At 36.7% G+C, this 15337-nt stretch overlaps 1 protein-coding gene across 2 annotated transcripts; it reads left to right on the forward strand.

The window, feature by feature from the left end:
- LOC107632050 (KH domain-containing protein At4g18375) lies at positions 9171-14573 on the forward strand. Of its 2 annotated transcripts, none has more exons than XR_002360032.1 (8): positions 9171-9355; positions 9541-10151; positions 10348-10860; positions 11042-11281; positions 11369-11638; positions 11922-11981; positions 12309-12405; positions 12523-14573. XR_002360032.1 is itself a non-coding variant. In XM_016335688.2 (8 exons), the coding sequence occupies exons 2-8, from the start codon at positions 9549-9551 to the stop codon at positions 12652-12654; spliced, it is 1911 nt and encodes a 636-aa protein (XP_016191174.1). In that variant the 5' UTR covers positions 9171-9355; positions 9541-9548; the 3' UTR covers positions 12655-14573. The 2 variants fall into 2 exon arrangements, 1 of the variants encoding a protein (XP_016191174.1); XM_016335688.2 differs by having other exon boundaries at positions 11922-11977.

The following is a 15337-nucleotide window of genomic DNA, read 5'->3' on the forward strand; positions in this document are numbered from 1 at the left end:
TTGGTTTTAAGGTTTAAAATTTTATAAGTTGTTTATATTTTTTATTTTAATATCAAATCTAATAAATTTATTAATATTTTCTTGCAATTTAATGTCTAATAGTTATATAGATACGAATTTGTATAAAGAAATAGAGAGAATTAGATATAAATCAAAGAGAATAGAATAGAAATTTCTAGGACTAGGGCTAAAGAGAGGAAGTAGAGTTTTTAATTACCTCATGCCTCTTTACACTAGTACATTCTAATAGTATAATTCTTTAATTGGACTATAGACCCAATACTAATCCTAACATTATCCTCTCCTTTAAAATAACCTTATCTTCAAGGTTGCATAAAAAAAATAAATCCTAATTAAAATTGTAAATAACAATTACAATTAATAAAAAATAATAATAAATTCTAAAATAATATTTTTTTAGGGCAAATGACGCATATAAACCAACTAGAGGCTGGTTTTACACAATTCTACCAAAGATAAAAATGTTACAAGATTCTACCAAGAGCACTTTTTTTATGTAGTTCGAATTAGAGCCACTCGAATTACACATACCATAGTAATTCGAATTACACACACTAACACATACTAGTTTGAATTAGCATCATCCGAACTAGCCCACAATTTCGTGCCCATAGTAATTTGAAACAGACTGTTTTGAATTACCTCATGTTTTGCCTATATAAAGAGTTCGAAATAACCTCATTCGAACCACTATTCTAAATCCATGCCCCACCAAATTTAAGAGAAAAGGGCCTCCGTACGACTCCAATAAAGGCTTGAGCAGAATATTTAGCCGATGTGGGATAATTCGAACCGACTTTATCGTTTGGATGGAGTAGCCCATATAGCTAGTGTTATCAATGAAGAGGTTAGTGCGAACTTGTTCTTTTAAAATAGGAGTGAATCAGTTATTTTTTTATATTTTTATCTTTGGTGTGTTAGAATGGTAGTCATTATGTACCATTGCTAAGTTAGATAGGATTGCCATACAAGTGGTTTTGTTAGTGGTTTTGTTATTGGTTTTGTTAGTGGTTTTGCTAGTGAATGATATTTTCTTAGTGAATGATGTTAGTGGGGTTTTGTTATACGTCTTTACGCTTAACACAGCCTCCTCTTTATCCTAAAACTCTATTAAACCTTCAGTACCTTGGGTATCTCTAGCACCAAATCCAGTGGGTTCCCCAGGAACCCCCTCCTGTCTTATGGCATCCAAGTCCAACGATAAAAAGTGCGGAGGGTACTGCTGAGTCCCAGAGCTAGAACCACCGCCAGCCCCAGTTGGATTACTTGCTGCTATGTCATCGCCAATGTCATCAGCAATGAGGTCAAGCTCCACATCATCATCGCCATCATCATCCAGCAATGTATCACCCATACCAGCTGGTGCCCCACACTGTAAAGAAATCGGCATCATATCCACGATACCAACCTCTCCACCACCACTGCAGTTGAGATCAACGGCGAATGACGGGGAGGCGACAGGCACATCCCGAGGTACATTCACAGGCACGGACGAAGATTCACCAACAGGTCTTGAGCTAGAACCGGATACCGTGCCTAGAGTTTGGGTATTCCGTTTCGAACCTCCCGAGCTAGATACCACATCAACCAACTTTGCCAACAACTCATGTGTCTTGGCCTCGGGAAATTGTCGACGACAATGGAACAGGATTATGGTAATCAGTGGCTAAGAGAATGGGGGTTGAATCTTAGCCCCTTTTTTTCGCTGAGTAATACTTGCTGCCTTATAGAATGCTCTAGGAGATTTTTCTGCGTTTTGTCTCATAACCAGACACAAGACATTTTCTTTTTGTCTCGTACCCAGTCATGAGATATTTTTCAATTTTGTCTCCTTAGCAACAGAAACAGAGAAGGAGTAGAAGAGAAAGAGAGAATCACACCAAGAAGTATCCTGGTTCAGATGCTAAGTGCAATACAGCCTACGTCCAGTCTCCATCACAACAATGATGGAATTTCACTATAATCAAACAGATTACAGATACCAATTCTCCATAGGAACTACCCTTCCTATCCGGGACAAGTCCAGAATCTATCCCCAATTCTGAACTTGACTTGGTCACCTACCAAGCTTTCAACTGTTAAGTGCTAACCCAACTTGTAAGGGGATTCCCAGAGAATCATGATACACAACACACAAATGTACAAAGGACCTCTAGGACATCCATGGATTTTTCTTTAATTTTGTACACTCTGCCTTTTTTCGTTCACTGGCGTTTTCTTACAAACCTCACACTGTTTGCCTTTTTCACCATGAGACTCAAGACAGACAAAACTAAAGAAAATACAAAATGAAACACATTGAAGGAGAAGAACTTCTGTTAGCTTGGGTAGCTATGAGAACTCTGTGCTTACTCTCCTTGTCTTAAACCTTGGCTGTTCACCCTTATTATAGAAGGGGAAGCCTCCAAGGTTGAAACGGTTCAACCGAGCCAACTTCTTCTTCTTCAACCATCAAACTGGTTCGGACAGAGAGAAAAAAGAGGGAATCGAAAGCTAAAACCAACATGCAATTACCTCTCTCTCATCCCTTTTCTTCAAGCTTCATCAATCTGAGCCTTCCATCTTGACTTGGTCCCCAAGAAGGATTTCTGACCCTTGATGAACGCTTGATCCTTGACAGCTCCATCTGCTTCACTTCTGCTTCCTCCTCCACGTAGCTACAGTAGCTACCTTCTGTGATGGATGAACGAAAAGTAGAGACGAGCCATACCCCAGGGATCTTATTCTCTGACTGAAATGGATTGCTTCCATATCTAGGTATGGAGATCTTGAGACTTCCTCACCACATCTTACCTTTTGTGGTAAGGATCTCAGCCACACCATACTTTAGATATTCTTTTTGCAAGAGCCATCATCACCTTAGCTTGTTGCTTGTTCATAGAAAGCTTTCAATGGAATTAAGGAAGGAAATTAAAATGAGTTAAGTTTTCACTTTCCAAAATCCCATGCTTAGTAACGTGTAATCAATTAATGCCATCAAATCAATTTCAACTTTCTCTTTCCATTTACCAAGGCATTAAATAAAGTTAAATGAATTTGAATTCCATTCCTTAGTGGGGTTAGGTAACCGAACTCAATCAAGCTCCAATTTCATTCTTTCTTCCTTCAATTCTGACCATGCCTTGTTGGTCTTTCAATTTGAAAGTTTTGAGCTACTCATTGTTATCCTGGCCCAATTTACACTTGCAGAACAATTCAGCCTTATATCATTAAACTCTTTGTACCAAAGGCTAAATATTACATTGGGTTTGATGTGATTTTGGCCCAAAGAGATCTGTACAATAATAAAATTATTAATCAACTAATGTCAATTAAAATTTAAATTAATAATTTTGTAATTAATTATTTTTAACAATGTTTGATCATCATCAAAATAATTTGGAGTTTTTCAAACTCATCACAGGACAATCCTCGTCACTCCCTATGATAAAAGAATCGTATTTCACGTCATCTCTAAGCACTAAGATCGGAATGCGATAGAGTAACTTCTGAACCCGTTTCACGCCAAGAAGTCATTGAATCTCGTCATAAGTCTCATAAAAATACTCAGAGGATCTTTATTAGTGAACTTTACATCAGAGCGTGTTTTTCTCTTAATGGATCCTCTATAATGCACTAACACTACAAAACTCTCCTCACTAGCCATTTTGTCTTACTCTAATGAACACAATTCATGTTCACACAGTATTTATACACGTCTGGGGCTTCATAATTCGAAACAGCTAATTTCGAATTATTTATATATAATTCGAATAGCTAGATTCGAACTGCCTATCGAATGTTTCACCATATAATTCGAATCAGAGTGATTCAAACTGCCTATCAAATGTTTCACCATATAATTCGAATTAGTATGATTCGAACTGCCTATCGAATGTTTCACATATAATTCAAATCAGAGTGATACGAACTACATAGCATGCATAGTCACTCATAATTCGAACAACATTGATTCGAATTACTCCTGTTTTTAGTTTGAGTTAGGTTGATTCGAATTACAAAGAGACATGCTTTTGGTTGATCCATGTCTCATTTTTCGATTTGGTTGAATCATGTAAATTTTCCACCCAACTGGCTTAATACTACGATTTGCCCTATTTTTTTAATCTTATTTCTACTCTACTACCGCTAAAAATTAAAATTACCACCAAAGTTCTATTGAAAAAATTTTAATCCAATCCAAAATCAATAAAATATATTTGATGTATAAATTTGAGATTGGTCCAAAAGAGTTATAATCCTTAAAATTGGGCCTGAAATCAAAGGATCATCCATCATTTGATTTTGGGCTTCTAAAAAGACATTTTGGCCCAATGAAACATCAACCTTACTTGACCTAATTGCCATTTCCTTCTTTGAGATGGTTCCTCCAGCGACTCCCTCTCCTCCCATGTCCAACAGCTGCTGCCCTCTACCCAAGTCAAACACATGTTGCCGCCCTAGGATTGATGTTGTCATCCAAGACCAGCAACCCCCTTCCTTTGCGTACTGCGGCCGCATTTTGAACTCACCTGTCACATATCCAAGTCCACTCTCGCGGTTCCATGGAAAAACCGCCACCACAGCCCCAACCAGCGCACCACCAGCCATCGCGAGCTCGCATGAAGGAACCAGTTTTTAGTCTTATTTCTTCTTAACTTCAGAATTTTATCTTGCTTTAATTTAGTTTTCTTCTATCTTTTATTGTTCTAGTATCTTAGTTTATCTTCTCTTGTTGATTTCTTTATTTTCCCAATTTAGTTTATGAACTCTTCTTGTTAGATTCAATTTTCTTTTAATGCAATTTGAGATATTTCATGTTTATTGCTTCTTTCTTTAATTGCTGGTTATTGATTACTTGCATTTTCTAATCTTAGATTTTACTATTTCTTGTTATTTTTCTATGCTTTTATTTTGTGCCTTCCAAGTGTTTGATAAAATGAATGGTTGAATTTTAAAATAAATTTTTATATTTTTGACTTGGGTTGATTAATTAGAGACTCTTGAGTTATCAAAATTCTTTTGTTGATTGGTGATTGAAAGTTGCTAGTTGGCTTGAGCCTCACTAAATCTAGTCTTTGATTAATACTTGTGAACTTAAGTCAATTTTGCTCGGTTGACTTTTTTTCATTTGTTAGAAGATAACTAAGTGAAAGTGATTTGCACTTACGATCACAATTGATGATGATAATGAGAATAGGAATTTCAATTCTCAATCCTTGCTAGGACCTTTCTTAGTTAGTTTATTTTTCTCGCAATTTATATTTTCTTGTTCCTTATTTCAAAACCCCAAAAAGAAGTACATCATAAGCAATAATAAACCCACTTTCTTGCAATTCCTTAAGAGACGACCCGAGGTTTGAATACTTCGATTTATTTTTATTGGGGTTTGTACTTGTGACAACCTAATTAAACATTGACTGAGGGTTAATTGTCAGTTTAGAACTATACATGCAACGCGATATTTTTTGTGAAAATTTTTACCGACAATTTTTTTCCGTCATGCGCTAATACGATTACAGTCTTAATAATAAATAGCTAAAATTTTAGGTGAGCAAATTGGTGATTCTTGATTTTTAGTATGATCATGACGTACTGAAAATTGGGTCGTTACACTCAGACTATTATTTTACCTTGAAATCTTATATGAATCTTGGTCTTTTTTTGTTAATATCACCAAAAGCCTCAAAATTTTACGTTTTTAGAGAGCTATGAAAATTCTCAACACAACCACTCCAGAAGTCTTGTACCCTCTAGTTATTTGAGACCATGTTCTCAAAATCAGGGTGGTTCAACTAAGCTTCGAGGTGGTCTCCAAGGGTGCCTTCTTCTATTCAGGGGCACAACATGAGAGATATGTAAACAAAGAGGAGAGTGATCAGACAATTTCAAGCAGAGCAGGTGTTTAACAGTAGCTTCAGAAAACTTAATTTGCCAATCAATATCACTAAGAGTTCTATCAAGACGTTCAAATAAGTTACCTCTCCTCTAGGTAAAAGAAAACCAGAATAACCCAAATCTAGAAAATAAATATCCGAAACACAAGAGACAAAGTCAGGGCACGCACCACCACTTTGAGATATTGCTCCATCCTGTATTTCACAGCTGTGTAAGATATAATTAAAATCACCAATAGTGCACCAAAGAAGATCAACAGAGTTTCAGAGATCATGAAGCTTATCCCATAGCATCTTTCGCAATACTCTTTGGGGGCTCCCAAAAATAGTCGTTAGCATCCATGACATAGAATTTATTCCTTCAATCTTTAGATGAATAAATTGCATATGTTATTAAATGGCCTCAATCTTCCAGTGATATGAGTCCCACAAGCACCATATACCCCCTGAATAACCCCTGACTTCCTCTACACAGCAGCTGTCAAAACTATTTTGTCTCTAATAAGTTTACCTCGATCACCACTCACACGGGTCTCTAGCAAGATGATCAAATAGGCTTCATAATCCCTTCTCAAATCCCTAGTCAGAGTAGGAAATCCTTTACTATCCACACTCCTGCAGTTTCATACAATAATATTCATCTATCCTAACAAAGAAAAGGAGCCGAATAGACCAGAGACCTTAAACAGAGCGTTTAGAGCTTGCTTCAGCATCCAACATGGACTGGTCTAGAGAAACTTGCTATTTTTGTTTAATTCTCAGAGGAGGAACTCCCATGGTGAGATCAGGTGGTTTTTCGGCAGAATCACCCCCACTTTATTCCTCTTTGCCCTCGCCAATTAAAGGATCTTAAATGGTTGATCCGGCTTTAATTCGTTCCCCACCACATGTTCTTCAAATATAGCATTAACTCCTTTTGTCATCTCGAAATCTTTTCTTTTATGCTTTTCCAAATCCCTCATACGATCAAGTATCTCTCTTTCCTTTGCTTCCATTTCAGGGTTCCTTGAAGAAGGGACTGTTTTTTGAATCGGTTTAGGGCCAGCTTTAGTTATGATAAGGTGTTTTCTCCTGGGCCTTAGCTTTAGTCTTGAAGCCTTTTTTGGATATGATAGGCCCAATTTTGATAGCAAAAGTTTTTTTGTTGACTTGGGGTTTTTGCCTGCTCTTGCTCTTAACACCTTCACTTTGACTATATTTGGTGTGCTCAACCTCTTTTGGGCTTCCTCAGGCTCTGGCCCATTTTGCATGGGGACGATAGAATTCTCCTCCTTATCAGGCTCATTATGGCAAGCTTTTTCTTCAACGTTCAGAATATTAAACCTAGATCCGCATTTCACATTATATCGTGTATCATTCATCACATCTTCTGTAATAATGTGGTTATCTTTAGAAGGATTAGATTTCTTAGCATATGGAACAATTCAGATTTGCCTCCTTATCATCATTCTTGGGCCAAAATCAGGAGGATCCTGATTAGTCTTCCTATTATTATCTTGGCTAATATTAATGTCTTGATTATTGTCGAAATCCTCACTTGCTATTTTTGCAAGAGATTCGCCGGACGAACCCGTTCCTAGCTATATATCCTTTATCTCATCACCTTCGCTGTATTGATCTGCCCTATGAATGTATTTTCCACAAGAAAAAATAGATGAGTTGGAGCCCTTCATACTTGATGTTCAGAGTATTCTCTAAAATCGAGATTCTTGGAACAAGCTTTTTAGATAAATCGATTTTGACACATATTCTGGCAAATTTTTCTCCCAATTGAACGGACGTTGCTTTATCGACTTTAAACATATTTCTAATAGTAGATCCAACACACCAGAGAAAATGATGGTTATACATCTCAATAGAAAAATTTGGGATCCGAATCCACGCTGCTATTTTTCTGACAACACTCTCAGATGTAAGAAAGAAAGGCCTCCACCTTTAAACAATAAGATAATATCTGGCAATCATCCAAGGTCTTTCAAGCAGAGTATTAAAATAATCCTCCTCATCTAAAAAATGAACCAAGAAATAATCATGATCTATATCAATAATATTTATTTTACCTTTTTTAATCTAATCTCTACTGAGACGCTACTCCATGAAACCTGATAAACTCTTTTGCGAAGAATCTTGATAATGAACACCATTTTCCATGGTTTACACCATTTGTTGAACTCATGCTTGAGAACCAGAATAATCGGACACAGGTCAAAAGGGTTATCCTTTTCAGAAGGGCCACCTTCTACATACCACCGATCCTCCAGATTTGGACTATCTTCATCTATCACATTTCAGGACAAAATATCATCTTTCATAGAAACTCTTGGGGTTGATAGCAAAAAAACTTTATACGTAATCTTTAGCTCTTCACTAGCATTCAGGAGCTTATCATCGACCATCTCCATGCTATCAACATATTAGTTTAAGTCTAGACTCGAACGATATTTGACTTTTTTAGTGCTTTGTTACACCAGATCATCTTCTTGATATGAAATTCTAGCAAAACTTTTTAAAAACATATTTTTCTCAAATTGTTAGTTATAAAACTTGTATTAAATATATGTAATTTTTTTAATACTTTTATTTTAGTAGCTCAATAATATACTTTTAAACAATATTAATTATTTATCGAATAAAAATAATAAATTATACTCATTTTTTAACATTACTCGTATTTATTTACTGAAACAAGTATTTTAAAAATGGCATTGGAAATTTTGTATTAACAAACCCGAATAGCGATGGCAATGGGTCGGGCATGGTTAGGGCTGGAAGTGAGCCGAGTTGAGCCGAGCTAGACCGAGCTCAAGCTTGGCTCACGAAAATTGAGCTTGGCTCACGGCTCGACTCATTAACAATCGAGCCTATTTCTTAAGCTCAAGCTCAGCTCACCGAAAGCTCACGAGCTGGCTCAAATAAGAGAAACATAAATACATAATCTATAATTCTATATCAATAAATTGTTTATGTATCAATAAATTATAAATTTTTTATTTATGTCCTATATTAAAATTATATGTAAAAAATAAATATAAATATTAAATAATTTTATTGTTATATATATATATATATATAAAATCGAGCCAGCTCACGAGCTAATGAGCTGAGCTTATCCAAGCTCAAGCTCGACTCATTTAATTTATGAGCTCAATTCCAGGCTCAAGCTTGGTTCACTAGCTCACGAGTTTAGCTTATTGAGCTGTTAACGAGTCGAGCTCGAGCTGGCTCATGAGCTGGCTTGACTCACTTCCAGCCCTAGGCATGGTTGATCCCAGTCGAATTTATCAAGTGTGGATGTGGAGAAGGAAAACCCCGCCTACGGCTCTCAGAAATCAGAATCCTCCACTGCGGTCTCCCAACCCTCCCCCTTCCCCTTCCCTCTCTTCTCTCTCTCTCTCTCTCTCTCTCTCTCGTTAGGGTTTTACGAAATTGGTTCTTTGTTCTCTCGCCGTCATAATCAGGTATATTCCAAAATCACTGGTTTCGCAGTTTCCAGTTTTCGCCGCTACAACCTATCTTCATAACTCTCTTAGACAGTGGACTTAATGTAGCTCTCTTCTATTTCAATAGCTTGATTATATTTCACTAAAATTGTTCAAAGATTTCCATTCTTTTTCAAACAATATGAGGATTGCTTTGCTTTCAGGAGTTGTTATGTTATTTCCGCGAATGGGTGAGACTGGAAAACGGTATCATTCACAGAGAGACCATGACGGGGACAGAAGGAATCAGAAGAGACGAGTGAACGATGCTGATGAAAAGGGAGACGGTGAATTGGTTGTTTATAGGATACTCTGCCCAGATGATGTTATTGGCAGTGTTATTGGTAAGAATGGAAAAGTGATTAATTCAATAAGGCAAGAAACAAGGGCAAAAATAAAGATTGTGGATCCCTTTCCCGGTGCCAAGGATCGTGTTATAACAATCTACTGCTATGTCAAGGGCAAGGAAGATGTTGAGATTGATGATGAGTTCAATGGTAAGGAGCTTCTGTGTGCTGCACAAGACGCACTTCTCAAGATTCATGCTGCCATTACGAATTCCACTGCTGTAATTGGAGAATGGAGGAAAAAGCGAAAGGCTAAGGAGGAGTGTCAACTCCTTGTGCCATCAAGTCAGGCTGCAAATATCATTGGGAAGGCTGGGGCTACCATTAAGAAGCTGAGGAGTAAGACGACAGCCAATATCAAAGTTGTTGCTAAGGATGCGGCTGACCCGACACACTCCTGTGCTATGGATTTTGATAATTTTGTTTTGGTTAGTATATTCAATATCATGAAACTCTTGCCATTGAAACACAATTTACTTTATGGAATTATTTCTTCTCTTAATTCTAAGATACTCGAAATAATAAATCAAGGTAGTTGTCATTTAACCATTAGTGGAATTGAATGTTGTACAAATTATTTTTGTAACTTTCATCTTACTATATGCTTTCTTCTATTCTGTGTAGATCACTGGTGAGGCAGCAGCAGTGGAAAGGGCCCTATTTGCTGTTTCTTCTATTATGTACAAGTTCGGTCCCAAGGAAGACATCTCTCTTGACACATCTGTGCCAGAAGCCCCACCTAGCATTATTATTCCTTCTGAACTTCCAATTTATCCACCTGGTGGACTATATCCAGTTTCAGACCCTATTATCCCACCTAGATCCCTTCCTCAAATTTTAGGTGCTACAAACATGCGAGATGTACATGGTTATGCTGATGCAGGAAATACATGGCCTATATACTCATCCGCCCTTCCAGCAGCTCCTGGGGCTCTTCCAGCAGCTTCTGGTGTAGGTGCTTCTCGTTCTGAGGAATTAGTCATTAGAATGTTGTGTCCCTCGGACAAGATTGGGCGAGTCATTGGAAAAGGAGGGAGTACAATTAAAAGTATGAGGCAAGCGATTGGTGCTCGTATTGAAGTTGATGATTCGAAGGCAAAGCATGATGAGTGTTTAATCATTATAACAACGATTGAGGTACCCATGTTGTGTCGTATTCTCCACCTTCCGTATAAAGTTGAATTGTTCATGCAAGAAAGTTTATTGTTAAACTTGGTGGAGTCCTTGGTCTACCATATATATTCTCTATTAATAATTGATTGCATACTTCTATTTTATGTTAAAATGGAAACTAATCACTTGGATGTGTATCTTGTAGTCACCAAGTGATCTGAAGTCTATGGCAGTTGAAGCTGTTCTATTGATGCAAGGGAAGATAAACGATGAAGATGATAACACGGTTTCAATTCGGCTTCTAGTTCCATCCAAAGTAATAGGTTGTATCATTGGGAAAAGTGGTTCGATTATTAATGAAATTCGGAAGAGAACTAAAGCAGATATTCGAATTTCTAAAGGTGATAAACCAAAATGTGCAGATGTGAATGATGAACTTGTTGAGGTTTGGCTTCTTTGCTTCATTACTACTTTCCTTGATGCTTAAATTTGCATATTCATTTCATATTATTCGATGTTGTTTTGAATTTAGGTGGGAGGCATAGTTGATTGTGTGAGAGATGCGCTAATCCAGATTATCTTAAGACTGAGAGAAGATGTGTTGAGAGAAAGAGACAATGGCCACAATCCCTCTGTTGGTGCTGAATCCATGTACTCTGGTGGTGCTGGACTTTCAGTGCCATCTGTCCTACCTCCAGTCCCTCCTGTTGCCACACCATTGGCTTATGATCAGAGGACTGAAAGTGAAACTGGCCTTGGAATGTTTTCTTCAAGCAGCCTGTATGGATATGGATCTTTGTCGGTATGTCTCATTTTTTCTTGCCAATGCTCATGTTGCATGGAGGGGACAGGAGTATTATGAGGATAATTCCTTAGAGATGTTCCTTTTATATAACTCAGTAAACCCCTCTCCCCTGGTTTTGCATGGAGCATCTTTGTAGTCCAAACTCCAAACCTTCAAAGTGTTAATATACTGCATTTGTCTTCGTTTTCTGCCTTCTTTTGCTTACATATCACGTATCTCACTTTTTTTTCAGTTTCCAATTATTGTCACTGATCTTGTCTTGATTGATTCTATGTAATAGATGGCAGAGAATGGCTATGGATCGATGCCCCCGTACGCCAGCAAGCTGTATGGAGGGTTAGTATATATTGTTATAAAATTATATGAATTCTTTACTTATGATTTAGTGTGTCTGGATTAGAGTTTGCTAAGTTGATTCTGGGGTACTTGATTCTGGTTATACACTTATACGCAGGTTTAGAGTGATGTGATTTATGTTTGGAAACCTTTATCTGAAAAATGATGATTTTGGCCAATGGGCTTAAACATTTTCAAGCCAAAGTGAAAGCAACTCTATTGCACTTCCACTTATACTTATTCTCTTTTCCACCTTTTTTGTAACATTTTATTAAATTTGTTGATGTTTCTTGTTATTGGACTTATGCTTCTGTATTTTTATTCTGTACAGTCTGCCTCCTCCATCAACTTTGGATATGTTGATTCCTGCTAGTGCTGTTAGTAAGGTTTTGGGTAAAGGAGGGGCAAATATAGCCAATATCAGGAAGGTTTGTTCATTCACACTTTATATAGAAAGTATATTTATCTGAGAATATTGTGTTTTATTGTTGGCTTTCGAAGCTAACTGTGAAATTTGCTTTGTTTAATGTCTTGTTTGGCCCCAGATTTCAGGAGCAATGATAGAAATCTGTGACTCCAATTCTGCCTGGGGTGATCGTATTGCCGTGATATCTGGCACACCTGAACAGAAGTGCGCAGCTGAAAACTTGATCCAGGCTTTCATAATGGCCACCTGAATTATTGAGGTTCTTTCTCGGGGTTTTCGAAGGTGAAAAGTTTAATTATTGAAGCATGTCTTTGTCCTGTCCATAGTTTCAGTAGGTTGGTCCTGTAGAGAGAATATTCTCTGGTTCTTCATCTGGATTCAAGTTCTTCCATAACAGCAGCTTGCAAGATTGTGCCGGAGGATCCATTGATGGTTTTTATATGTAGGAACGATAGCTCCTCCTTTTTTCTTAAGCTACTCTCATTACTATGTTTTCTCTTAGAAATCTAGGATCTCCATGTCCGTTTGGTACTGTCTTTTGCTAGCATGGAGTCATCGCTATTTCCTCAAATTAATTTCAGAGGAACCATAAAGAGGTGGTGATGTTTATGTGGTTCACCCTGTCTCTCCCCTGCTAATAGAAAGTATCTTCCCCAACGATGCAAATGAGACTGAGTCTCTATCACACTCATTTGTTATCGTTGCTTATGCTAGTTGGTTGAAAGTTCTCAAGTTGCCTCATGAATTTGAAGGATTTCAGAAAATTCTGCATCATTTTCTTCCCCATTAATCAAATTCCTTATCCTGTAATCCTGCCATCCATGGTTATGAAGGCATTTTTCAACTATATATGACCATCTCCTTATTATAACATCAAATGCGCTAAATTATATACCTAGGAAACGATAGCCGCCCAATTCTTTTTAACAATAGATATATGTTGAAACAAGATAAGGTAAAATACCAAGGTCATATGGGTCCTTATGTCTTAAAAAGTGGAAGAAAGAAAAGGATCATCTGTCTGAATTGTTATTGACTTCGGTTGGATGAGTGTTCCTTCATCTCCTCGCCTTATCCAATGTAGCACTACTCAATACTCATAATTATGAATCAAAATTATTTTGTAAGTTCCTGTGTATGCTTTTCACTTCTTATGGCTTGTGCCACTCGCAAGGGAGTATTTGTTAGCTGCTACCTTTTCCGTTAGCAAGACCACTGAATCTCCTCATGCCCTTTGAGTGTGGCATTGCGATGGCTTTGCCCTGGTTTCAAGGTCCATTGGCTTTGGACTAAAGTCTTCTCGCATAATGCCACTTCGTCTGATTCTCAAAAAATGAACATGGATGATAAGCAATTGATTTCTGGTATCCTGTATAATTAGTGATCCAGCGGAATAAAAAGTTTGTAGGCAATAGTTGTGTTTTTATTCAACTATTGCTGTCTGACCAATATGACTATTCATAGGATGCAGCTAGATTAAAATTTAAATCATCATAATTCCAGCAACATTTCCTTATTCTATTGAAAAACATTATCTAATCCAGATGTTGTAGCATCAGCATGCTCATAACTATCTCATCGCTTCTCTCTTTAAGCGTAATGAATCTCCTTTCTTTCTATTATATGCTATATCGCCTGGTACTTGTCAGGGATGATTTTCGTGTTTTGCCTTCCCAGGAATTTGGGAATCAGAAATATTCTCCATTTCCCGTTAGTCTTATATATCATTACTCACTTTCACTTATCTCTGCATAATTGCTCTCTAAATATTTCTAGTTATTTAAAAGGATATTCTGCTATACACATGGATTAATCTCTCTTCTCTCTCTCTCTCTCTCTCTCTCTCTGTGTATGCATTAACGTCCATTCTTCCGAGACAAGCTTTGATTATGGCGTCATCATTCTCATCACTGTAGGTGTAGTTTAGGTTTCGGGTTCTTGGTAATTTGATAAGGTCATGCAGGTGAATTGAGGTTAAAATTGCACTTGTTACTTACTATTTGTACATCAATGTGTGTATGATATGATTTGTAGTTATATCATATATTCATATGTAACAAAGTATTAGTGGTTTGGTTTGGTTTGGTTTCAGCCCTCCCAATTGTAATAAACTTTTGCAGTGATAAGGCCACTAATGTTGGTTCCCCCAAAAGATTATGATTTCAACTTGAACGTCACTTATTCAGTTATTTACTTATTTGTACTTATCTTGGGGGGGATGGAGTGTAGACCCCACAACAGTTTAAGCTTATCACCATCGCATATGATATGATTTATTCGTACACGCAATGTGATGCGGAATGGGACTGTATAATTTGTCCTTTCATAATTGCATATAATAATATTTATTTTAGCAAAAAGAGAAATCACTCAACACAATCGCTCCCAAGTCCCAACTCGCCGTTTTCCCCCTGGCGCTCTTCACATTTCAAAACCATGAAAATATTTCAGCTTTATATCCAACCAATATCAGCCTGGGTCCAGAACAAGTTATGCTATTTATATTGTTAAATATTAAGATTTATAATAGTATATAACACATAATTTGGATGATTTCTGGAAAATTCACTCCAAATAACCTAATATTGCAAAAAGAAGGTTAAAAAAAGTGTTGTTGAATGACTTAAAATAATAGAGAAATGAAACCACCCTTCACGTATAGAAAAATATTATCAGAATAAAAGTGATATTATTTTTTAAATAATATTATATTTTTTAATTAGAAAAACACAAAGTCATCCATTTTTCCTTTTTCATTAAAAAAAAAGAAAAGAAAGTGCATGCAACATATAAGAGTTTTCTTTTTCTCAATCACTAACGTTTGGATATTATTTATTAGTATAAACTCAAAATAATCATAAAATCTAATACAAGTGATAATTATTTAAATTGTTTAAACACCATGTTTTGGATTTAAAATAATTATGATATAA

The sequence above is a fragment of the Arachis ipaensis genome, chromosome B03, assembly GCF_000816755.2.
Source record: "Arachis ipaensis cultivar K30076 chromosome B03, Araip1.1, whole genome shotgun sequence".
Lineage (NCBI taxonomy): Eukaryota > Viridiplantae > Streptophyta > Magnoliopsida > Fabales > Fabaceae > Arachis > Arachis ipaensis.